This window comes from Gymnogyps californianus, chromosome 1, assembly GCF_018139145.2.
Source record: "Gymnogyps californianus isolate 813 chromosome 1, ASM1813914v2, whole genome shotgun sequence".
Classification (NCBI taxonomy): Eukaryota; Metazoa; Chordata; class Aves; order Accipitriformes; family Cathartidae; genus Gymnogyps; species Gymnogyps californianus.
The window spans coordinates 67,311,103-67,337,112 of record NC_059471.1 but is presented as its reverse complement, the minus strand read 5'-3'; the positions used below and the strand labels follow the sequence as shown (position 1 = coordinate 67,337,112).

Below are 26,010 nucleotides of genomic sequence, written 5' to 3'. Positions count from 1 at the left end.
ATTGCGTAAAGAAGTATGCCCTGAAGAAATCTTTCCTTACTCTGAAGTCTTTCTTGAATAGGACAGTCCTTAAATCATTGTTTTAAAACTTGTTTTTGATGGAAATGTACTTTGGGGGAGCTATAGCATGTCTTAAACTGTGCTTCTGGTTTGTTTTATTTCCAGGAAAGGTAGCTATACAGAAAGAAGACCTGCAGAAGTATCATAACAGAGACACCTGGTTTCAACTCCAGCATGTTGATGCTGATTCAGAAGTACAGGTGAGATTATCATGGCAAAGGAGTATTTGTAACAGGGCCATGGCAGCTTTATGGGTTCCATGGCTCTAGGACAGATGTGTTGCTTCCCTACAAAAAGGAACCGTTGGTCATTAGTATGGTTTAGGTTTCAGTGATATTTGCAACTTGTGTGTGTGTAGGGTGAATTACGAGTGTGCATAAATCAATGGGGCCAGGATTCTGCCTAGAGAAATAATTAAAACTATGTGAACTATCAGGGTCACTGGTACAAGGAGAGGTGTGGTTATCTCAAGTATCAAATAACTTCAAAACCCTATAAATAACTGTTGGTTCCTCAGGGAGCGGAGCCAGCTTGAAAAAAAGTATCTGCAGGTACTGTTTTAAATAATTACGTAGGCAGGTTGTCACAGGAATGGCAACAAGTACATCTCGGACAAAAAAACCCCACTTCTTGCCAGATTTCTAGGCCCTGCTTCAAACCATGGGAATGCTGATAATTGTATCACTTCAGCTCCATTTAGGGTTTGGTACTTTGCAGATTTTGGTACAGTGAGACTCCTCTTTTTTTGTACTCACCCTCTTTTGAAGCAGATTCTATTTTGTATTACAATATTAGGTCTTGTGAAAACAGTCATTGTAACAAAGCAAGAAGTTAAAAAGATGTAGCAGGATATCAAGTCAATATAAATCAGTTACTTTTTTTTCTTTTTTTTTTCTTGTAAGTATATATTACAGGTCACTTCCGAACCACAGTATTTGCTTAGGAGGCCACAGACATGAATGTCAGCAAGGGGAAATGCTGCTTAGATACTGCTGTGTGGTAGGGTTGGACATAATGTCTTGGATTTTCAGTCTGCATGCAGGTCTGCACATACTAGGTCAGAAAATGAAACTTATAATGCGCACTCATTCCAACATGTAGTGTGGTTGTGTGTAGTGAAGCATATGTGAAAATACATTCAAGGTTAGGTTTTCTGTTTATTTGGAGAAACAAATAATACACTGTTGTGCATGGGATGCAAAGAAAGCCTCATGACAGCTTGTTCAGTCTGTAACATTCTCCTGTAAAATATTGATCCTCTCTAATGCCACATTTCAATGCTAATGGTGATGAAAAGGCTTTTAACAGCCTTTTAACTTTGAGGTCTATTCTGTTTACCCTGGTCTCCCTTTCTTCTTACCCCGAAGCCTCTTATGACAGTGACTTTAAAACAATAGATTTAGTGTTTATTTCCTGCAGGATATCAAAACTTTCCCTTTGTAATTTATCAGTTGAAGAAGGCCAATACTTGGATAAGCTTCTGCATTGTTTATTTTGTTACAATATTTACACAGAGTGAGCTTGTGGAAGCTTTTTAGACCGGGGTGCTTTCTAGGACAGCACTGGTAATGTAAGCTGTGAACTCATAACAGAAAGGTTTGCAGGCAGCTCCAGCTTTTGGAGAGATGAGGAGCACAATATTTGCTGGAAAGCATGTTCTCTGTTTGTAATTGTTTGTATAGTTTATCACTTCCGCTGTTTGTATCTTTACAAGAGCCCAACTGTTAAAAGCTGTTTCTGGGCTCCATGGTAAGCATTTATTACAACTAGTGTAAATATGAACAGCACTCTGATTTTATCCATTTACTTAGATGTTCCACAGTCTTTATGTTAAGGAGTCTGCAAGAGGGCTTTGTTTTCCATAATAGTGGGAGCAGATTTGTAAATATTTTATAAAAATTCTTATGCAAGTGAAGATAGCCAAATGAAGGACTATTTTTGTGTTTGCATTTTTTTACATTTGTGGTATCTCAGTTGTATCTTTTTCTAAACAATTACATTTTCATTTATAAGAGAAAAAAGAATATTTATGTTAATCATAAGTATTTACGCAATGTTACTCAGTTTTTCTCTGATTTTAAGGAAAATAATTTAAGAAATTTTAAGGAGTTAAGATTTGCAGTGAATCATGCAAATACTAGTAGTCAAAAAGCAATTTTAATGTGCCAGCTATCAGTTTTATCATTCTAGCAGTTGTCCCCATTGGCCACGTAATCTGGTGGATTAAACATTGAGCCGCGTGCTGGGAACTCCTACATCCTACTTCTGGTTTTGTCGGCCAGTGGCCTTAATACTGTTTTCCATGTTGTAGAGCACTTCATGGCTATTTAGTTATGCATCGCAGCCCCATATTGAGGTAAGCTACTGTCACTCCCACACTTTGAATACAGTGAGAATAAGTGTCAGAAAGGATGTGACTTGCTTGAGGTCATACAAGTCAGAGTGAGGAATTAAAAAAAAAAAAAAAAAAGTATCAGAGAGACCTGGTTTCTAATTCTTTCTAATTCATTAGGCCATGGTATGAAAGAAACTGGGTGACAGTGATAAGCCTGTATAGGACTTTTCTTTACTATGTTCAAAGCCTGAAAATATCCAGGGTTTAAGCAGACCAATCAGCACAGTCAGAAACTGAAAACCAGCTTGAAATCAATGGATTATTTAAATATTAGTGATCCTGGGTGCCGTGGTTCTCAGATGCCCAGTTCTGGGACACATTTGGCCTCATTTTTCAGAACAGAAGGACTGATTTGAAATTATGGATAATAACATTTGTGATGTAAGAACTAGTATTTTGAGTTGTCTATCTGAAGTTTAATGAGTAGAACTTAAAATTTTGTTCTTGACATGGTTTGGACCTCACTTGTATGAGTTCCAGAAATGGTACAAATTTTCAAATGGCGATACTGTTTTCTGTCTTCATACTTAGAGAGGGAATAGTATGTGATGTGGAGATTCCTCTCTTTTTTTTGTGAGTGCAATATAATAATTTTGTGCTGTTTTCTCAAATTTTATTCAGAAGCTATAACTCTTAAGTATTCTGATGCTGTACAAAATAAATAAGCTTATATATTTAAAAAAAAAATCAAAATGTAAGTGATAATGTTGTGTAACTCCATCAGACATGGTTGCCAAGGTGTTTAGCTTGAGGCTTTGCATTCAGTTTTATGGTTTTCCAACATTGCTAATTCTTACTGTCTTATAAAGGTGTTTTGTATTGCCAGGAACGCAAGGTGAGATTATGACTTGATAAACTTCATTGCAGACGAGGATGTTACTGACAGCAGGACTATGTTAATTGTCAGCCTACACAGATATGAGCATTATTGTCAGGTGTTTTAATGCCACATCCATTTATTGTTTGACAGCAAGATGTACCAGAGTCCAGCATGATTGCTCATCTCGAAGAAAAAATTAGGCATTGTCCATCTAGGCAAAGAGCTCCTAAGAGGCCTGTAATCTCACCACCACTGAGGCTGTTCAGTGTGGTGCACAGTCCCACCCGAAGCAGTACAGGTGCTGCGCAGCTGCTCAGCCCACAGATGCAGATTGGGCCTTACCCACCCACATGCCCTCTGTGGCTTTGGTTCATCACTTGGTCTAGCAAACTAGCTAGTTGAGATAATCAGCATAATCAGGTGCACCCAAATTTCACTTCGTCTCAGTGGGTGGGTAACAGTAGCCATCAGAACACAGCACTGTGTCATTCAGCAATGGACTGTAATTGCCCCTTGGGGTTGACAGGCTGTTATTCTGTTGGTCAATCAATGCCCCCAAATCTTACTGGCTGGTTTTGCTCTTGCTAGGTTGAAAATAACGTATTGCATAGTCTGCTATAGTCCTGTCAATGCATACCCTGAATGCTGTTTAGATATAACCTGGGTGATGAAACTGTGCTGTAAGTGGTTCAAGTTCAGGCTCCTCTGTGGAGAGCAAAACTGTATTGGTGTCTGGTATACAAATATGTAATGACACGATTTCTGAATATTTCCATTTTAAATATACTAAAACATGTTAAATGCTGTCAGGAAGATTTATTTTACAGAGTGCAGAATGAAACTTGACAGCAGCCGTTAAATGCGTAATTCATGGCTTAACTTTCCAGACTGGAAAACTTGTTCTGAAAGTATGAAGCTGTAACCAGGTGGGTTTGTGTGGATTTAGTTGAAGGAATTTTAAGTTCCCATCTTCTGATGGAGCCTGCCTACTCTTCAGCGGGACGTTACCATGCCCAGAGCTAAATACCCAGTCAGTGTCTGACAGTACAAGCACTCAAACATTTCAGTGGGAAGTAAAACAGGAATTGAGCCATTACTGAAAATGGTTTAACTTTTGCATCGAAATAGACTATGAACAATCAGGCAGCCTCAGCTGGAGGGGAGGGACTAGCAACAGAAGACACAACTTTCTAAGCTGTTTGAAGTCAGTAAGAGCATGATGTTGCACACTTTCCATGGGATGTGTCTCTCTTTTTTTTTTTTTTCTTACTCATTTGTCTTTAAAGACCTTCTGTATTCTCATTCTCATGCTTTTTGAGGACTGGAAGCAAAAATTGTAATGCTATTGTGTGTACATCTGTCTTGATCCATGAATGTTTGCCTTTCCTTCACATGCAGAAATATACCCAACAGTAACTGATGCAGATATTTGCTTGGGGCTGTAGATGGCGGATGCTCTCAGTGGTCCATGCGTTCTCAGCAGAATTTAAGCCCAAGTGCACATGCAATCTTTAAAAGGCCTTTCCTGTTTTTGAGTAGTTTTCCCCTTCAGTTTTTTTTCCACAATAACTTCAGCCCTGCATAGTTCAAGTCTGTTCTGTGAAGTTTGAGCTTTGCAACCCAAATACCCTTTGTGCGTGTGTAATCAGTTAAGTGGTTAAAGACCCAGAGACATTCTGATTAATATCAAAATACACCAGCATACTGCAAACCATCTAGTCTGTATATGCCAAAGTGGGGGAGAAATGCAAGGGGAGTTAGGTCATTCTGACATGTTTTCCTGTGCAGACTCTCACTTTAAAAGTTCCCCTTTTCAAGTGTCCTTTGAGTTACTTCCTCCACAGCACTGACAAATGTGAAATGGTCACGTTCTCTTACAGCTAAGTTCTCAGTATTAAATGACAGAGTGCTTTTCCAAAGCCAGTCATGCTGAAGGTCTTATGTAAAACTCATTGTTGGGGGTGAAAAGATGTGACACAAAAATTTGAAAATTGCTCATTTCCCCTTCCTCCTCATAAGAACTTTGATGTGTCTGAAACATATCTATTTGGCTATCATCTTTAAAAAAAAAAAGAAGGCATGTAAAGGGCAGATAACCAACACTGAGGAAGCAAATTGTCTCACATTTTAACCTTCTGTACTCAAAGCTTTGTGTAAAAGATTTACTGATGTTAAGAATAACTTTCTTCAGACACCAAAAGCCCTTCCTCCTCCTCCTTCCATCACATTAGCATTTTGCCTACACAAGTGTTTGATTATTGTTGATTAACCATGCCTGTTCTTGAGTACGGACTGATACGAGTGTCAGATGGTGGACTATACATCATTAGTAGCAAACATTACTTACAGGTATGTTTGAAGAGTCCACCTAAAATCCTTTTGTCGTGCTGGAAATCACTGCTGGGTCTGAAATGCTTCCAGGGCAGTGTTCGCTGCTCAAAAAAACCTCTCCTCCTTTGTCAGCACCTTCCCATTGAATGCAGAATCTGCATCCCAAATGTCAGGCTTCATGAATGAAATCCTGGCCTTGCCAGGGTGGGAGTTTTGCCATGACTTCAGCAGAGCCAAGGTTTTACCACAAGCTTTTGAATTAGCTCTTCTCCATTCAGTCCTGTGTGACAGTTAGAGAAGTTTATCCCAGATCTGCAGAGGAAGCTGGAAGTGTGTTACTCTGTTATTTTCTTTCACCCTACCTTCATAATATTGTGGAAGTTGCCACAGTCTCTCCGATATCTGCCTGCTTCCTGTTCTGTATAAATCAATGCTTTTTATATATGTAGAGCAAATTGTGTTGAACTGGAATGGCTCTGATGCTAATTATTACTTTTCTTAAGAATATGGGTTTGAAGATAAACTAGGTTGAGCAAATTGTCTTTAGGAGCAACTGTATAAGGCTGTTTCACTCCAGTGATTGACAGAATTATCTAGCCTATTAAACAGTTAAGAGCATTGCATGCCCACTGTCCAATGCTGACATTAGCTATCTTTGTGTAGGTATTTAAATGCTACTAGTGTAAAGATGAGTCACTGATGCATTTTGTATAACCTACTGTAAGCATGGGTATATGCAAATTGTAAAAAGAAGAAGCTGCTTCCAGGTTTGTTATCAGCTTTCCACCACACACAGGAAATAAATGGGTGTTACCCTCTATTTTATGATCAGTGGGTTTTAGGTTTCTCTCTTCTAGTTGTTTTGAAAAGAGATGAAATCTCTGTTTTGATATGGTGGCAAGATTCTCAAGGCTACGTGCCTACTGACAAAATTATTTCAGAGAACTGAATCATGTGTCAACAATGGTAAATAAAGTTTGTAATAAATGAAAAGACCAGTTATTAACCAGATCCTGCTTTGTGGCAAGACTTCCTCCCTATGTGAATGTAAGAACGCAGTATTCAGACTTATCGGCGCAAAGGGGTAAGACAGTCTATCTGGTTTTGGTCTGTTACTTTTAAAAAGCTGGTCTGTAACATAGCATGTGTTAAGGAGCACCTACTGCTGAATAATAAATTTACATTATTTCAAAATAACATACCTGGATTTTGTATCTGCAGAACACAATGTCTGGGGAAATGAAAGCCAAGTGGCTTTCATTTACAATATCTACATATTGTGTCGCATCAAAGTATTTGAGAGGAAAACATGACTATAAGGATTTTGACCATATGGAGTCATTCTTCCTTTAGAGAAACAGGAAGGCTAACATTGTGCCATTTGAAGGTGTTTGCCAGTTACTGAGCAATTCTGACATGCTTGCACATACAGAGACGAAGCAGACATCAGCTCTGCTTTGCCCAGCATTTATGAATTCATGCAGTGTTCATTAGAGCTGTTGCACTTTCCTCAGTGATAGACTGGATTTTGTTCCAGATTCTTGTGTGCCACGCTGTGGTCTAGCAGGCAGATTGTGATCTGGAGCATGATCCTTAGATCTTTCCCAGCCGCCTGCTGCCCTTTGCTAAAGGAAGGAGCAGCTGTTACAGCAGCAAATGTAGACAGCAAACAAACTCTTCCTCCTGCTCTCAAACCTGCTGTTAGGCTGTGACCTTATGTGGGGCTGCTGATAATACTGCAGGGCTGGATTTACCTAAAGCAGTAGCTGCACCCTTGGTCTTTCCTACTCCCCCATGGACAGCATTTAGTGAGCCCTTAGATTTTGGGTCAGTTTTATTGTTTGCTTTTAAGCTTACCAGTGCCAGAAAGTGACATCTCAGAAAGTTGCCTAAGAGGGTTTCAAAGTAGATAGGATCTGTCTAATAACATTTGCTATATCCTGAAATAAAATTTGGAAAGACAGAGAAAGCAACAGCACAGGTTGTCCCATAGTTTGGAATGGTCTGTGTGCAGCACTGGATTCTTCCAGTGCTCCTTTCTCCAGGCAACTTGCAGCAGCGGAAAGTAAACCAACACACCAGGAGTATCACAATCCTAAATTTGAGATTCCAAAACAATGAGGTGCTGGCATTAGTCATGGGCTGTGGTTCATGTCACCTGCTTAGCCTAGTCCTCTCCTACAACCCGTCCCTGTTACATCTCTTCCCTCCTCCATCTCCAGGAGCTGGGGTGAGACTGCCTGCAGTCACTCCGTACCAGCAGGAGGAAGAATAAAGAGCTGAAGGTGGGTCCCAGTCCCTCTTTCTGCATTCCTGAGCAACGAGCAGAGTTGAGCTGAGCTGCAGAGCTGAAGAGGTTGGGGAACTGTGCTGGGATAAGGGTCCCCATGTGGGATAAATGTTTGGAAAACTTCCATGCAGATGCACTCCCACCTTGGAGGGGAAAGTGCCTAGCAAAACTGGGTAGGCTAGTGAGAAGTAGAATGGTGGGTGATCACAAGCCTCTTGTCCAGCAGGTTTAATAGTAGACAAATACCTTTTCTAGGATTTTTTGTGATATCAGCTATTGTGGGGGTTTTTTGTAGAAGAGAGAATTATAGTGCCATCTGAGCCCTGTATATGAAGATAAATTGACTTGATATTTAATATTCAAGCAAGCGGATTGTATATGTTCTGGTTTTGTTTAAAACTAACAGTGAAGACTTGTTCTTTTCCTTTGATGTTTTTAAAAAGTGAAAGATTTCTAAAAACTGTTTCACAGTAACAAAAAGGATGGAGATCTGGTTGATACTTCCTTAAAGATATAATTTAAGAGATTTGGGTAGATGTGGCTTCTGTCTTTTGAACTTGGGCAGACTGTCAGTCTTTTGTGCATTTACTACAGCCTCAGATATAGAGTACAGAGGTTCCTAGTGTTTGTTGGTGTTTTTTCATAAATCTTGCCCTGAAAAAAACAGATCACATCTGTTTTGAGTTAGATCAGATGTTGCATCTGAATCTGCAGTCACAGATCATGTGGTGTGTGTCAGATTCCAGGCCAAAATGTGTACATGTAACTGCACTCAGAAATGGCTCCCGGTGGTGTCCTGATAACTTTTCAAACACTGCCTCTGAGGCCCACCACTTGTTCAAGATGCTAAAAGTGCTTCATGCCAGGATGGCAGACCTTTGTCATAAGAATAACTTCAGGATAATCTAAGGTCATGTGTTTTCTTTTCTCCTTCAACATGCTGTGTTTAAATTAAACAGCAAATTTGCAACTGCTGGAAACATGATACAGGTGGGTAGCATTTTTATACTTGCTTTACAACTGTTTTCTGGTGTTTCAATCCACAGTAACTCACAGCTGCATTCTAAGGAGAAATGAGGTGGTTGGAGACAGGCTTTTCCTATATCTATAAAAACAGGACTTTGAGTCTGCTTTTTCTTTTCTTTGCAAGCTTATGATCAGTTTCAGTTTGTTTTTCAGATAACTGTGCATGTGGTTCTCCCTGATACCTGTTAGTGTTATGAGAATGTTAACAAGACGGGAACTTGATTCTGTTATTTTTTGGTAAAGAGGATATTTAACAAGCATAGTATAATTTTTTTTCCTCAGTAAGGTCCTTTAAAAGTTTTGTTTGTTACTGATTTCCTTTTGAATACTGTCTACTTCCCTACAAGAAATTCAGTCTACTGATAGCTTCTTTAATCAAGAACTGAAAAATGGAAGTCGGCTGGCCCCATTATGCGATGTTAGATGTGATTAGGAAGGACGTACGACTTATGAACACACCCATCCATATCAGCTGGAGTTTATGAAAAAGGAAGCATTCAGCAGTTGAGTTGGCACTCCTTCAGCTTGTTCCTTGAAAAAGTCCTACCCTTCCAAATGTGAAGGGTATGCTAATGAGCATAGCTGCTTCTAGGAACATCCTGAAATATTTTTTTTGTGGAAATGTTTTTAGTAATTAATGCATTCTACTTCAAAATTGTCCAAGCTCCAGCTTCTCTGAGTTTTTTCTCTGTGCTGAAGGAAGAAAGCTTTATGGCTAGGACACAGGCCTGGGACTGATGCTAGACTCGGTTCCTGGCTCTGCAACAGGGATTCTGTCTAAGCGGGACCAAGCCACTGTGTCAGCTGTAAAACAGGGACAACATACTTCTTATCCTGCTGCATTATCTGATCTTTCCTGCTTGTAAATGCTGTCAATAACTGTGTGCACCTAGTACAATTGGAGGCTCTTGTTATTATCACGGTAGTTCTTTTGATAATAAAAATAAGAATTTCCTTGTTATAAATTCTCAGTAAATATATTGGCAACTCCCTGTTTCTGTGGTACATTTAATCCAGTATAGGTGATCAATTGACCTTCTGTTGGTTAGATTAACTGTTGATTTTATGATACTGATTGATTGCATAGTTTCCTGTCTTCCCTTTGGAAAATAGGTTTTCCGGTATTTTGTAAACCAACTAATGGCATTGCTCAGGAGTAACTTAATTCAGATGAATCCTTATGTTTTGCCTAGCAGTATAATTGATTTGGGGAAGAGCATTCTGTTTATGTAGGAGTTATATTTTCTGTGAATTAAGCCTGCAAGTGTGTTACTGTAGCCTTATTTTAATGTATTTATGTATTTGAGTTTTTAACTGGAAGCAAGGAGGTGTTCTGGGAATAGTCGTAGGGCTGCCAGTCCCAGTGATCCCATGACCTCTGTTTTGCTGTCTGGAGCTTTGAGTCACTTTTTGAGCAGCTGACCGTTTTCAAGGTCTTCAGAAGAGAAAAATGAGAGCTACAAGAAAAAATGGCTCTCAGCCCAAAGGAGGCAGCACTATATTTTTGTACTTAATGTAGCTGGGAAAACGTGTGAAGTACTGCTGACTTAAAAAGATTTTTGCAGCTTAATTTCTAAAATAGGGAGCTTCCATCATAGTCTATGTGAGATCGAGCAAATTGGCACTGTAAGTAAGTTTGCATTCAGGCTCACCTAAGTGTACTGGAGCATTCTTTCTTTCCTGAGAGAGGTCAGTCTTGCCTTTGTTTAAGATCAGCAGAAATATTTCAATAAAAACATTATTTTACCTTCTTGGTACTTTTCTACAAAGGGATATTTTCTCTAGAATTCCTAAATCTCTGTTCCTGTCTCTTAATTTCTTCAAAACTTTTATTAGTGTTGATTTCTCTAGTAAAGGTAATATGCAGGATATCAGCGAAGATGGCAGCAGTGTTTTTACAGGTTCATAACATAAACTTGTTTTTCAGAGACTTGTGGTTTAGCTCCTGTGATAAAATGTGACCAGTGGAAGAGAGAACAGTGAAAAGTAAGGGAGAAGAAGCCAGAAAACTGTTGTGCTTAACTGAAGTTCTCAGCTGGTTTTGTACTTAGCCCTTGTTACACATAGGCGCGATGGGCACTGTAGTGGTACTGAGTCTTAAAGAGATGGGTCTAAAACTGGCTGTATGCATTTGTGCAGAGAAATCCTTCTCTTATTCATGAGGACAGGCTTCAGTTTAGAAGAAAATGACAGATGTTGACATTTACGTACACTGACTGAGGGAGGATTCATGTCTTGCTGAAAGGGATAATGAAGAATCAGGAGTCTGACAGCCAAATGCAACATGTTTGGGTTCTGCATTGTTTGTTTTTATTATTTTGTTTAAAATGATGCAAAAGACACCTGGCAGGAGCCATCTTTTTAAACTCCCACACACGTTTGGGTCCTTCCCTGTGCAAAATGCCAGCGAGCTGCTGTGTTGCCTCTGCAACACGGGCTTTTATACAGCTTGGAGAGGTCTTTTTTCTTGTTTTCTGGACAAACACCAGTATCATCTGCCACATGTACTTGAAAGGCCTATGTTCCAGCCCTTGGACAGGAAAAACCGCTACTGAGTCAGAATACTGCAGGTGTAAGTAGGTGATAAAGGTTTGAGGAGTGAAAGCCTGAAATGCAGGAAAGCGTGAAGCATGCATTCAAGATAGTGCAGAAAGAATGGTACCGAGAAAGGGGTATACAAGGAAGGGGAGAGAATGACTGTCGCAATAAGAAACAGAATCTCTCATAGGCTTCTTCAGGACAAGTATTCGGGCACTGACTTCAGTGTTTCTTTATACTGCTAAATGTAAGAGGACCAGGGAATGAGCTTGAACTGAACTTTTGTGTATCCGTGCTACTTAATTATTACTGCGCTCCCTGCTCTGTTTTGGACTGCTCTCACCAGCTTTCGTCCAGACAAATCTGCTGTAGAGGAAGTAGATCTTCACAGCATAGGTGCAACTTGAGACCAGGGTTTGATCTTCGCTCTCCTCTGTTACATGGGATAGATATCCTCATAGAGCAGGAGGTTGCTGTAACCAGTCTGAAGAGACAGTGAAGTCTCTGGCAAGAGTTCTGGTGATGTGCAAAAAGAGGAAATGTTAAATCTGGAAGATCTTATGAAAGAGATGGCAACAGACTTGTGTATGAGTTGAGGTAGATCTGAGTCAAAGATGACACCCACATTAAAGCTCTGACTAACTAGCAGGGTGGATTTTAGGGCCCTTTGGTAAAAAGGGTGGAGGGGAGGTGGTTATGAAGGTGAGTGACTCAATTTTGGCCATGATGATTTGCAGAAGATGATAGGGCAGTGCTGGCACGTCAGAATAGGCCAATAACAATGTATTTTGTATTTACTATATATCCACTCTAAGAGTGGTGCTGAGTTTTTGCCAGTGGGAGTGGATACTCGTGTTTTGAAATGTAATAGAGTTAATAAGAGGAATGCAGTTTGTATTCATGATTATCTTTGTTTTCTTAGCGTATTTGAGCATAATATCTTGGCCCAAGTCATAATAAAGTTAATATGATGGTAAGGAGTTGAAGACTGTGTAATAGTAGATGCTATGAATGCTGGCAACCTGGTTGAACTTTTTTCTTTTTTAGTTGCTTGGTGTAGTTTTACTGATACTTGTGTCACAGTTTATATTATTTCATAATTTTTATTTTTCTAATGTTTAAAACATGTGGGTATTCATTTATAACACAATGCTGTGATATCTTTTCAATGATTGTGTTGCAGATCTTTGCCTGATGTTTAAAATGCTAAATATCGATAAAGCTCTAACACAATATTTTTGTGTCAGACCACAGACACTCCATATCCCTCAATTAGTAAAACATACACAGATAAGATAATGGTGGGAATTATGCACTGAAATTTAGTGAAGTGGCTACTAATCTGGATTCTCTGGCAGGTGAAATACCTTAGCTATACAGCTATTATTTAATCATTAAACTCCTGGAATTACTTGCATTAACTGACTTGCTTTGTTTTAAGTTGGAAGGGTGTGGCTGGCTATGCATAAAACTAATTTTTCATGTGGTGTTTTTGATGTGTTTCAGGGGAAGGTCCACCTGGAGCTGAGACTGAGTGAAGTCATAACAGACACTGGTGTCGTCTGCCATAAGCTTGCAACACGGTAGGATTTGAAATGTAACTGCAGAGTTATGAGAAACACACTAATTACAGATGGTGTGCAATGCTCCATTTAAAAATAGTTGGAAGAATCAAAATATTGATTGGACATTGAATGTTCTTGATCAGTGATATCCTTATGAATTTATAGGAGGTGAGATTTTTTAATTTTCTCTTCTCCTTCTCACCACATAATCTACATAATTTTGTTTCCAACAGTCTTAAATGTTAATAAAACACTTATCCAATTTAGTCATGGCATAAATACTAAAAAGACATCAAAGGATAATATTAATGTCCTTCTGATTTGCATTAAGGACCTTACCAGCTAAGCAAATTTGTAGCACAACTTGTGTGGTGACAGAGTGTTAGAGTTGACTTAACAAACAAAAGTCTGCCATCAGTTATTAAAGCAGTGTCATAATCAGCCATCCAATCTCACTCAAATAAATTGAAACCTAGAAGCCGCAGGACTCAGATGGGAGTCAAGATTTCACCTTCTTCTGAGGAGAAGTCTGGAAGGCCATTTGCTCTCTGACCACACCAAAGCCTTTCAGGTGGCTACTTCAGGAGCAGTGGCAGAGCTGGTTGGCTTCTGTCAGGAATCTGCTTTGTATTCTCTGTCTGGCAGAAGAACTGTCAAAATCGGAGAGTTGGCATCATACGCTTCTAGCTATTTGGCAATTGTGTCAATAGAAAAAATGCTTTGCTAGGAAAGTTCTGACCAGTCCTATTTTCAGACTAGTATTTACATCATTTTGTTACTGCCTTTGCTAAGACTTTGTTAATAAGCTGTCATAGTAGTCTGTACATTTAGGACCTGTTAACAAATGCAGGGGAGCCATGTGGTTGACCCCCATCCTTCTAGGCACACTGTTGATATGAGGATGTGCTGGGGTATGTGATCTTGCATGCCTGTGCATATACCCTCTAGCCATCCAGGCCCTGCCAGAACTCTGCGAGTAGGTATGTTTGAAATCTTTCTCTCTGCAGTCTACTGTGATGAGGCAGAGTGAATAACAGGGATAGTCTGGTGCAAGTTGCTGTGTGGGCTCTGAGCTCCAGTGAACTTATTAACCAGGGCGCAATGCCACTGGAACACAGCTGTACCTCTTTCAGAACAAAAGTTGCTATGTCAGTATAGCTGTGCACTACCTGGAGGGCCCAGCCTTCCTTTAACTACTACCTGAGGACTCTCGTTGTGTCATTTTCCATTGTGCAATTTGAATATGACTGAGTGATGATGATCACATGCATTCTGAGAAACCAGGGTTCAAACCTGCATCTACCAAGTCCTAGGCTGGCATCTTTTGTTGAAGGTCCTAGGGCTTTGCAGGAGAGGGGGAAGTAGAAGGTGGGAAAAGACAGTTTCTTGTCTTTCTACCCCACTGTATCTCTGCTGTGTGAGAGGGTATATATGTGTGGGACACACAAGACAGTGGGCTTATCACTAAGCTTGGACCGTCCTCAGAGCAGACCTGGAGGATACTGTGCTTAGAGAGGGAAAAGGAGCACAGTTGTCCCAAGTACCAGATTTTTTTGCTTTGGTCTTTCTGGAAGTGTATAGTGCACTCCTTAGTGGTGTGATACAGCCACAAAGGCCTCTGTCCATATCCTTCGAACCCTAATTGTGGGTTAAGACCCTGTGATGTCTAGGACTCTGCAAACATAGATTAACTGGAACATCCTTCCACTCGCCATGGTCTGTTTTGAATAGTTAGGTGGTATACTGAAGGACCTTCAGAAGTGTTTGCCTCACTTTATTTTGTTCTGAGAGAGTATGCCATACCACAGCCAGCTTTCTTTTAAAGGTTTTGTCTTCAGTTAAATGAGACCTGGTAATATTATAGTACCAATGGATTTTTCAGTGAAATTCCTGAAATGCTAGAAATAGGTGTCTGAAAAGGTCCTTCTTAACATGTAACACATGCAGCTTCTTGCTTCATGAAAAGCAATAACGCAGTGAAAACTTTAACAGTATGGCAGTGTACAGCATGTTTTTCTACCTTTCTATTCATTTGACCAGACAGGTTTTAAATCTTTATTCAAATTTTTGCCTGTATGGCCTTGATTTGAAGACTATTTCGTTCACTTTCTACAATGCAGAGAAAATACTTAGATTGGCTTGCAAATCATTCTGTAGCTGTGATTTGCAAAGTATTGTTCAGTAAATACAATGTATTAGCTGAAATGCATAGAAAAATCCTGAAGTTTTAACCAGTGAATCATAATGTTCAGAGTTTATCTTGATTTAAATCCAGCCCTTGGCTCTTAGAAACAAAACTTGAAAATCGGAGCCCAAGCAAGCTTTTGTCTGCTGAAGCCATCTTTTCCTATTGTCATGTTCTCTTCTGTAGCTGACCTGGGTTCTCTTTGGCTCTGGCTAGTTTCCACGGCTATTTGTTATTTGATTGGTAAGTGAGAGTAGAGCTTAGTAGTTTAGATATGGGAATTGGGAAATAAAAGTATTTCTAAAGTATGTAGTTCCGTTGGTGCAGGTTTTCATGGCAATGTGTGTTACGAGTGAGAAAGAAAAAGGAAATGATGAAGAAAAAGAAAGGGGAACAATTACATTGGGGGGAGGGGGGAAACAAACACTTCAGAACGTAGTCCAGCATTTTCATTCATGCCACACTGTTTGCTTTAGGAAGGCATACAGCAAACTGCAGCTCTTAACTTTTTTCCGCGCGATCTGAAATCTCATTCAGATTTGTTCATAGATAGTTTGGTTCTAGTGCTTAGGCATGTAAAAAAAGAGTGCGGTAATTAAGCAATGCTCAACTAAATGTCTCTGTAGCCAGAATTTGCCAGTGGGAAGAGCAGCAAAGGTAGGGGGGGCAGAACCTTTGTTATAGATAGTTCATGAGTGAAAAGCAGAGACTGGGTGTATTAGGGGAGTGCAGCTTCTGATTGAATTTTGTGAAGATAACTGATTTTCTTGTGGACAGCTCATGAATTTGTTGCAGTGAGCAAGTAAGACGAGGCTGTAAAACCATAAGCAAGAACCTAGAATTGCTTCACCTTAAAAACAGACTGTTCTGATGAATCTAATGCTTGTCTTGTGAGCTTACTTGAGTTCCTTTTTTTTAAGTTTAAAAAAAAATTTTTTTAATGGCCTCAGATATAACTGGTTAAATAATTCAGGTTTGCAAGGAGAACAAAAGCTGCTTCCAGTGGGCAGCTGTTTAAAAATACCTTAGAGATGCCTGCTTTTTTAAGCCCCAGAATAGTTCTTCTTTTCAAAGACACATATGCAGGCTGAATGAAGACTAGGCCTAATTAGGAAACTTTTTTACCTATCAAGGAAATAAAGATCAGTTTTCTTATGAGCTTACCCATAGGTCTTCACCAGTGTGCCCTCTGAGCCTGTTCACATTGCTGCCACCTCTGCATTCTAGAAAGCCTCGAAAGCAGCTGCGACCTTGCTGAGCCAGCCTGCAGTCCTGTGGAGCACACTGTGAACAGTCAGCTGGACGGGTGGATGGGAAAATTCGTCTGAATGGAAGGGCAAATTAAAATTAAGTGCTGAGCTCTTGAACACTAAGTGGTAGATTATTTTAAAATGCAAAAGGCATGTGAGTTTCCTTAGCCTCTGCAGAGGAAGCAAAAAAAATTAGTTTAAAAACTGTTACCTAATAGCTTCTCCTTAGGAAGCATTTAATACTTTCATTTAGCCCTAAACCACTAAGCTGTTGTGCTTCATCAGAGCCCTTCAGAGGCCTTCATCTCTGCCAGCTGCTACAGCACAATCTCCTGGACTGAATCTCTGCAAAAGAGATTATAAGGAGAAGCATTAGTGGATTTAAAAGTTACATTGACAGTACAGATGCAGGCACCACACTCAGACTTCTTGTGTCCCCCGGCGGCTCCTGCTGTCATCCTCTGTAAGAACCACAACTCTCACTTTTGCACGCTCCTTCTGGGAACACTTTGCTACTTGTGGGCTCCCTCTGTGGAACTGCTGTGAAACCTGATGGTCCTAGTGACTGCCTTGGACACAGTTGTCAGTTGGGTCTCCATAAGTGTCTCATGTCCCTGTTACAGGGACAGGGCTCTGGGATGCAGGCTCTTGATGTGTCGTATGTTCATGTCATAGAGAGAGCAGACCTACAGCCTGCTGAGCACAGACCTTTTGCCCAAGTGCTTGTGAGATAAAAGACAACACATATGGACTTTGTGGCCTGGTACCTTTGTGTAACTGTATTTGTACTAACTACTGTTGTGCCATGTAGTGAGTCATCTTGAGTGCTAGGGCAAAGTAAGTCTTATTCAGTAGGTTCTGGCTTCTCCCCTCTCTGCCCTTCACTCACAAAAGATCTCATGTTGTCTTCCTCCATGCTCTTTACAGCCACAGCATTCCTGGCCCTCTGCACAGTCAGCTACTGCTTGTTGTGGCTACCAAGATCTGGCCTCACCTTCCATTGGCTGTAAAGTGAAGGCCCTCTCTTGTTTGTCAAGTGGTTTGTCACCTGCCAGAAATCTGTCCATAACTTTTTGAACATTTTAAGGTGCAAAGGCCATAGAAAGAAGTGGTCAAGACTTTCCCATGCTTCCTGCTGCTTATGTCCATACCCACCCCTTTGTGCTGACACACGGCTCCTGGCAGCTGCTTGAGCAATGGTGTATTTTTATTTTTTTTCCCTCATGTTTTTTTAAGCTGAATCAGGCCTTAATCCTGTGCATCCTAGAAACTGCACTATTCTTTTTCTGTAATGTAGAGGAAGGAAAATGAGCAGCAGGGACCAGGGAAGGATGCTCTTTCTGCAGCCATACCAGGTTGAAGTGTTTGAACTAAGTCATGAACGGAGTGTGTGTACCCATATTCCATGAATACATCTGAAAAACAATGGCACGTGCTTCTCCCTACATTTTCTCTGAGCCACCATTTTCCATATGCAGATCTTCCTGCTTCTCAACAGAAGTACTTGGAAAGGAGCACTATACCTTTTGTAAACCTTTCCCCACCATTGTTAGAGCAAATTCTGTGCAGCATGTTTGTGTTTAGCACAGAAAGGCGGTTCCCCAGAGGCTTTAAGGCCTCTCGGCTGGTCCAGCCAACTTTCTCTTATCTTGCAGAGCAACATAGGCTAGGATCAGCAGATACATGCATTCATATTTATTTAATAAAGAGGAAGGCTCCTGCAGATAGCTTTGTAGAAATCTGTAGGCTTCGCTGTGGTTAAGCTACCAGAGGCAACATTTAGAAGCAGTGTTCTGTATTTAGCAAGATGACATCTGACTTCCAGCATGCCTGAAGGAACAGGCCACTGAACTCCTGTTGAAAGTCAGCGTGAGCTGGGAGCCTGGCTCCCTGATCTTCCTTTGAGAATTCCAGCATGTGTATGTAATTAGTCACATTTAAATGTCTGTATTTATTCAGTGTCCCCAGCTGCTCCTTCAAGTGTTGTCTTATGTCTTGTCTCTTAGGTTTAAAAAAGCTTGGAAACATCTGCTTTGGAGAACTCCCCCCTCCCCCTGCTCCTTTTATTCTCCCCCCCAGTAAATCTATATAGCTAAATAATAATGTATGTGGTTTAGTAGCCACTGCTGTCTTCCATATGTAGTAACACAGTTTTCCAGTAAGCAATTCATGAGTCTACAAATACATTAGCAATGCTGAAATTTTATTAGATAAATGAAGCATTTGTAGCTCTGGTGTGGAAGATGTGGCTGCTCTGCATTGATTTATGAATTAAACTTAAATGCCGTGCAACTCTCTTGAGAGGTCTACAAAATGTATTCTGACCATGTGGAACAAAGTTAAATGGGGTGTTTGCAAGAGCAAGCAGGAAAGGAAACAATAAGTAGATATGACATCCCCAAGATAAACACTTCAGGGGTCATTAAGAGAACAGTGACTGAGCTGTGGGTATTTAAGAGCTTTAAAAGCCCTTCTGAAGAGGGAGGTAGGGAGGAAGGTGTCATTTGTCAAGTGTGGTTAAAGCAGGTCTCTGCCTAGGGGTGGGAGTGCTGGGACTCTGATGGTTCCCCAGCCTTCTCTGCCATGTGAATAGAGCACAGAGCATGCAGTGGGCAGCATCTGACCTTCCTCTCTGATTGCTTACATTATGGATTTGAATTTCCTTGTCCATGAGCTTTGCTGGAAAGTGGTGTGGGCAGCACATTGCTCGCAGGTTGGTACACATTGCCCTAAATCAGTCTGACTTTATGTAACAGTTTAAAATTCTCTTACGCAATGTGACATTTCTAAGGTTAAGGTAAATGATACTCCATTTTGAAAATTTTAGGGGGTCAGCCTCTGTGTTTTGCTGGTCAGAGCTCCTGAAGGGCAAAGCCAAATATATCAAGTCTAGTCAGAAGGGCTGAGATAATGGCCATTCCTGCTTGTGGATCAGCAGTCTGCATCCTAATCTAAGAATAAGAGGAAAACATGATCCCATCTTGTCTGGTGAAGGTTTGCTGTTGTCACCTGTGATTGCATTTGGAGACACCTTGAAAAACTACAGGAGTGCAGCTAGGCCTTCAATCATGGAATATATTTAAATGCTTTTGTGTAAAACTAAAACATACAGGCATCATCTTTGAGTCATCTGAGAATTTTCATTTACTAACTAGCTTGTTTCCTGCTTTTCTCATTTATGTTGGAGCTAGTTTACTTTCCTGTAGATAACTATCTTCATCAGATCCCAGGAATAGGTAAATAAACTGTCTAAAGGGTTGGATTAAAGAGAGAACTTGAAAATGCATGGCTATATTGTATCTATGATGCTGAAGACCAAATTTTGTCAGCTTTTTGTCATGGCTCTATCTCTGATGCTGATAAGAGTGGAAAGCGGGAGTGCAGGAAGGGTAGCCAGCAAAGTTTTAGATAATGCTTTTTGTGCTATTTTGTGATGTATTTTTTTTTTTCTGAATTCCATTTTAATGCAGAAAACACTGGGACCCATTAGCTTGATGCAATTTCCTTAATCTCTCGTAGTATTCCAGTTTTCTTTAATTGGTGGTGGTGGTGTTGGGTGGACTCTGGTTACTTGTCAGTGATGTAGGGCAGGGTTTGCTCCTCGAGTGTGGTGTGCCATACTGTATTTTCCTTTTCCAAATTAGAGGTGGTGGTCTGCAAAAAAGTCAGCAGGAACCAGGAGATGCTCCCTCATGGAGGCAGTGTGCTGATGACACTTTTGTTACTACGTGAGGCAGCATCGATCAGTCTCAGGCTCTTTATGGTATGTTGGCCTGGTGCAAGGCTGCAGCTCCTGTTGAGTCTGGAAGTAGCCTGAGGCTAGAGCTGGCAGTGGGTGCTCCGCCTGTGATGTTACAGCTCTCAGCGCTCTTTGCCTACATTCAAAATGGGTCCCTGAGCCACCGTGCCTCTTGGGTTTGCTGCTTCCAGGTTTAGAGAACATAGGTTTATGTGTTGCTTTAGAGAAGCTTCTACTCCATTGCAGATACATACAGCATATAGCCAGCTTTGAACTTGCTTCAGGGTCAAATGAAGCTTATTTTCCTGCCTGAAATATGAGCTGAATCAGTTGGGGGGGGAGGTATTGCTGACTACAAACAGGCCAGTGTAGTGTATGCATCAATCAGGTCACCTAACAGTATTTTGAAAAATTTTGACTTCTGTTTGCTGCTGGTAGGGAATGCTAATGAAGGCATAAAGTGGTTTCAAGGCTTCATTTTCAATAAACTCATGCATCCATTAAAATGGGTCACAATCTCCTTTCTCTAGAGAGCATACCCTGCATCAAGCTGCGCCTTTTCCTGCAGGATTGCATCTTGGTCATGTTTTTAATCTTGTCTGTGTTTCATAACAAACTGGTGGGGGAAAATTGCTCAAAGATTAAATCAAATAGTATCTGGTATTTTTAACATGTAGTGCTGCAATACTGTGGGTTTTGGGGAGTAGGCAGGGGAAGAGAGAAGGAATGGATATGTATCTCTGTCCAAGGCTTTAGCATAGTACATCAATTTTTTTTTCCTTCCTCCCAGCTCTGGTAGCATTGAGGTTACACTGCCTGCCATCTAAGTAGTTCTCCCCTTTGCTTCTCCATCCCCACTAAAACTTCTCTTGACTGTTTTGTAGCCTAAATCAAGTTTAAATTGCTTGCTCTCTATCAAACCTCCCGTATCTATAAATACTGTCTCCTCCTGCTGCCAGGTTTCCCACTAAATGAGGTTTGTTTCACCCTTCTTTGGTTTTGTATTCAGTGTTTCTTCAGTGCTTCTCCTCTGTTCATGAAATTCTTTGTTTACTCAAGTCACAAACAAGTGTCATCTTATCTGTAATCCTAATCAAGAGCAACTTCTTCGATTAGACCCTTTGGCAGTAGTCCACCTCCAGCAGAACATGTTTTAAAGCGCTTGCCATTTTGAGATTGAATCGTCATCACATGACTCTCTGGAATACGTATAAAACTGAGTTTGTAATTCAAGACTGGAATGTTACTCTTCTAAGTCAGTCTGTTTCAACAGTAAGTGCCACTGTTTAAGTAACATGAGGGTACTTCCTGTTTTACATAGAGTAAACATAGTCTGGAATTATAAGTGGAGACAAATTATTCAAGCATAAATCCTTTTGATAAATGACTTTTAACTTCTAAATGTGCTTGAGGTCACAGTGTTAGGGTGGTTTGGGGGCATTAGAGAGCATTCCTGTAGTATCCATATTTGTAAGAGATGCATGGATTTTGAGAACTGTGAATTGTCAGCACTGTGGATATGCTGACAGTACCCCAAATGTCTGCAGTTTTTACTTCACTGATGTCCTTTAATGGTGATCAGCTGGAGCAGTTCAATTATGTTTGAGGTAGAGCCCTAGGAAAAATTAGTTAGCTGTCTTGCGACATGACCTATATCAAAAGGCTCTTTGAAGTACACAGTATTTAGCATAATACAGAGGTAAATTTATATGCTGTTTCATTCTGAATGACTGTTGGAATTCCTACAGCTTCTGTGGCAGGCACCATCCAAAACCAATGCTGGTGAAGCTTCTGAAGGAGGAATGTGATGGGACACAACTTACAAATCATGCTTTTCTCTGCAAGTTTTTTGTCTATTGCTCCAAGAGCAACACTTGTCAAGGTGGTATTTAGGTAGCAGAACAGGGAACTGAGGACTTCAAGGTATCATAAGAATAGGGGAAGCTGGAGGGTAAAGGGGAAGTTGCAGGGCCCCAGGTGTTGAAGTTGGGGTTTTTTGCAAGTATAAGGAGAGTAAAGACATGGCACACAATGCATAGGAAACGCCCTTCATTAACTCTACTGTTCACAGAACTATTTGTTGAGAGGAAGTTATTGCAAGAAGTCTGACAGTGTATGTGGTAATAATGAGAAAGTATCTCTTTCCCTACTCCATCCAGATGAGCTAGAAGTCATGTTCATGTTTGAGTACATTATTGTACTGGGAGCACAACTGGTTATGTACTATGACCAAGTTCTTTCCAGAGTCCACAGTGCTAAAATCACCTGGTGTCTACTGTACTCCCCCCCACCCCACAGCCCCACCCCCCTTCTTGGTGTATACCTTTGACTTGGATGCCGTTTTCTGACATTTTCAGTAAGAGTTGATTGTGAAATATTTTGTCTGTGTTGCTAATTATGTATTTGTAACATACAAAGCACTTGTGAGTGGGAAAGATTAGAAGTCTTTTAATATATGTTTTTAATTTAATAGCACTTTGAGATCAGTCATTTTCACTGTCCCACTCTTTTCCTTCCCACTGTACAAGGTAGTTTGCTAGTTCCTCCTCTAATCATTTTGTTCTCTCAAATACAAAGAGAAAAGGGAAATATTTTGAAAGACAATGCAAGATACCATTCTAACAAGCACAGAAATTGGCAAGGAGGCTGTGCTTTTGGAGGCAGTAGTGTCTGCAATTAATTTTAACTCATTTTACAGTTGACTTGCTTCCAAGCTGATGGTTTTGTAATAATTTCATACAAGCTTCAAACAGAAGCAAGAATTCAGCTAGACTTTATACAGTTGCAGATGTACTGGCTGCACGTGGTGTTACCCTTTTAGTTGTTTGACAGTCACTGCCATATTGTCCAGTTTCCTGCCCTACTAGCCTAAACATCGTGTTGGTAAGAGGTGGCACAGTGTGATGGCTGACTCGCGCTATTTATGTACTGTTGAGTCAAAGGCTATAGAGGATCGCTGAACAGCCACGTGCAGCCCTTTCCTCCCTGGGGACATCCAGTGGTGCTCTCTTCTCTACCCAGCCATTGGATTTAACAAAATTTGTAGAACTGGAGTATCTTTTGAGATCTCTACCGCTTTTTCAAATTTTGTGGAAATCACCAACTGATTTAAAAAAATCATCAGTGGGAGATTGATGGCCAAATGTAGACAGAAAGCATTTTCTCATATCTTTAGGAGACCAGGCTAAAAACAGTGCTATTAAACTCAGAAGGGTTCACAGAAGAGTTGCAGGAAGAATTTAAGACCTGTGAGGTAAATGTGTCTCACAGTGAGCGAGTGTTTGATTTATGCAAGAAAAACTTCAAAGTGATGAAACCAGAGTATGCACAATGTTCAGAGGAGAGTCCTGATTGTATGGTTGCTTATTCTTACCACAGTGATACCCAATGGTTGGAAGCTAAAGGCTAATCTAGTGGCAAACAAGTAGTAAAACACTTTTCTTTTTTTTTTTTTTGGAGTCATGATCATTAATCAGTGAACAGTTTCCTGTAGAATATTGTAAGGATATTTTAATCATTGTGAGTCCTTTGAGTTAAGCCTCAATTTCTTTCAAGAAGGTGCTCTGGAGATGCAGTAGACATCATGAACTCAAGTTGCACAACTTGACTGGGTGAGAGCGTCTTTCATCACTGTCTTGAAAGAGACCAGACTCTGTGATCCCAGTGATCCCTTTTGGTTCCAAAATACGAGGAGAAACTTAATGCAAGTATGAACTGTTTGTGCAATAACTGGAATTATAAAGCTGATGTGGGCTACTAATTACAGCTGGTTATACCAGAATGCCTACCTGACCATGCCCTAATTTGCATCTTGTTTTTCCCTGAGAAGATCTAAAGTGACAAGACACTAAAAACTCTTTTACAGAGCGCTTACTTTGCATTGTTTTTCATCACCAGGGATCTTAGTGCTGTACAAACAACAGTATAACCACCACTTGGTGAGGCAGAGCCTTCTTTGGATGGGATGTCATAGCTTTTAGCTGAACCTTGGACATGACTGACCTTTCAGGGTAGAAAGTACAATGGGACAGTGTGCCAGCGGAACTGTTCACAATATGTGTAATGCTTTGCTCCTGGTAGGGTACCAGGTTTACCATTCTGATGTGCTCTCGTTGTGCAGGAAATCTCACCTGGTGCTTTATCCCATCCAACTGGTTGAGGTATTTTGTCTTCCATTAAAAGTCTGTGCCTTCCTCTCCAGGCACCTTCTGGGTATTGCTCTGTGATGACTCAGTAGTTAGGCCATCACTCAGAAAGTCTAAATCATTTAATGTTTTGGGTTTTTTTTTCTGAAACACTGCCTATAAGACAGTATGTCTGTATGTTTTTAGAGGAGAAGGCATCAGGCAGGATCATTCTAGGTGGGTATTTTCCTAATGTCTTAAAAGTTGTGGAGAGTCTTAGGAGTCCGGTGCTTTACAGTTGTGGTGTTGCAGAGGATGATGCTTTATTAAGAAGGTTTCACTGCTAATGGAAGGTTTTGTCTGCAGGACCCACTTTCTTTGGTGTTTCCACAGAATGGCCCCAAAACATCCTTCCTGCAATTTCTGTGTTCTATTCACAGTGTGATCCTCTAGGCACAGAACACTATAGCATGTCTCCAGGAGAGATGGTCCCTTTCTCTGCTGAAACTTGTGAGGGAGAGGCTATAGCAGGAGCTAAGGGCACCAACAGTCATAACAGTATACCCAGTACTGATAAGAAGAAAGGACAGCAATTGATCAATGAAAGTGTTACACTAGCTCTGAAAAGCTGCATGTGTATTGCCTTACATGTGAAATGTTTCAGTACCCACTTCAGTGATTTTAGCATAATCAAGTGTCACAATAAAGTAAGTGGCCTTGCAGGACCAGAGGAACAATTCAAAGTAGGCAAGTCACCATCCTGTGACAGCTGTTTTTTAAATGAATGGTTTATGAATCCTACTTGATCTCTCCTCTTGCCAAGTCAGAGACACTGAGGAGGATTTTTCAGTTAATTTCATGGGAAAGTGTATTACAAAATGTGCTTTTTGATGCCTATGATGTTTGTGCTTCTTGGAATGAATAGGTCTATCTGCCTTAGTGTAAAAAATTTAGGTAAATGAAACTTAACAAGCCTGATCTCTATGTTGCTGTTTGAATAACTAAAGAAGACTCCACAGTTCTGCTTCCTGCCTTTCACAAACTTGGGGTATCTGAATGCTGATTGGGATTGAACATTTCTGTACTTTGTTTTAGTAAAACATAGTTTTTGAGGATATAATGCCTTGATTTTACTGTTAAATAGCTGATAGTATGTGATTTTTTAAAATTTTTTTTACCTCCCTTCCTTGATTACTGCATTGTCTGTAATCACAATGAGATATGTTAACATCTTTTTAATTATGTAAATCTAGACAGCATCAAGTTATTAATATTATTTCTTGAATTTTAGTTTGAGAGCATTTTCATGTTAACTGTGACACAATTTGTATAACCTTAGCCCAGTTCTCTTATCAAAATGAATTCAATGCATCAGCATTACTTTGGGACTCAGTTGGCAACTTAACTGCTATCAGGTTTCAGTAGTGGTGATGAATCAGCTTAATTTGAATTCCTTAATGAAAGTATTGCATGTGTAGGAAAGATCACTGCCCTTTAATAATAAGTATTGTTAATCAAGATCCCAGATCATCTGATTAGTCACATAAATGTAATCAAAAGATGTTCTGAGTTGTTTCAAATTGTGTTTTTAAAGCATTAAAAGTTCCGCCTACCTCAGGTGTGCCAAGGCATACCCAATACAGAAGGTCGTAGCCTCCGTATAGTGTTTGAAGGCACCTTTGATTGT

General features: G+C 40.3%; 1 protein-coding gene across 2 annotated transcripts in view; it reads left to right on the top strand.

The window, feature by feature from the left end:
- The window catches only part of RASA3 (RAS p21 protein activator 3), a 134,989-nt gene that overhangs the window by 63,044 nt on the left and 45,935 nt on the right, over positions 1 to 26,010 (top strand). For both annotated transcript variants that reach the window (XM_050908376.1, XM_050908385.1), the window contains exons 4-5: positions 166 to 260; positions 12,967 to 13,043. In XM_050908376.1, coding sequence (XP_050764333.1) covers positions 166 to 260; positions 12,967 to 13,043 — 172 coding nt within the window. The remainder of the gene's footprint in view (positions 1 to 165; positions 261 to 12,966; positions 13,044 to 26,010) is intronic.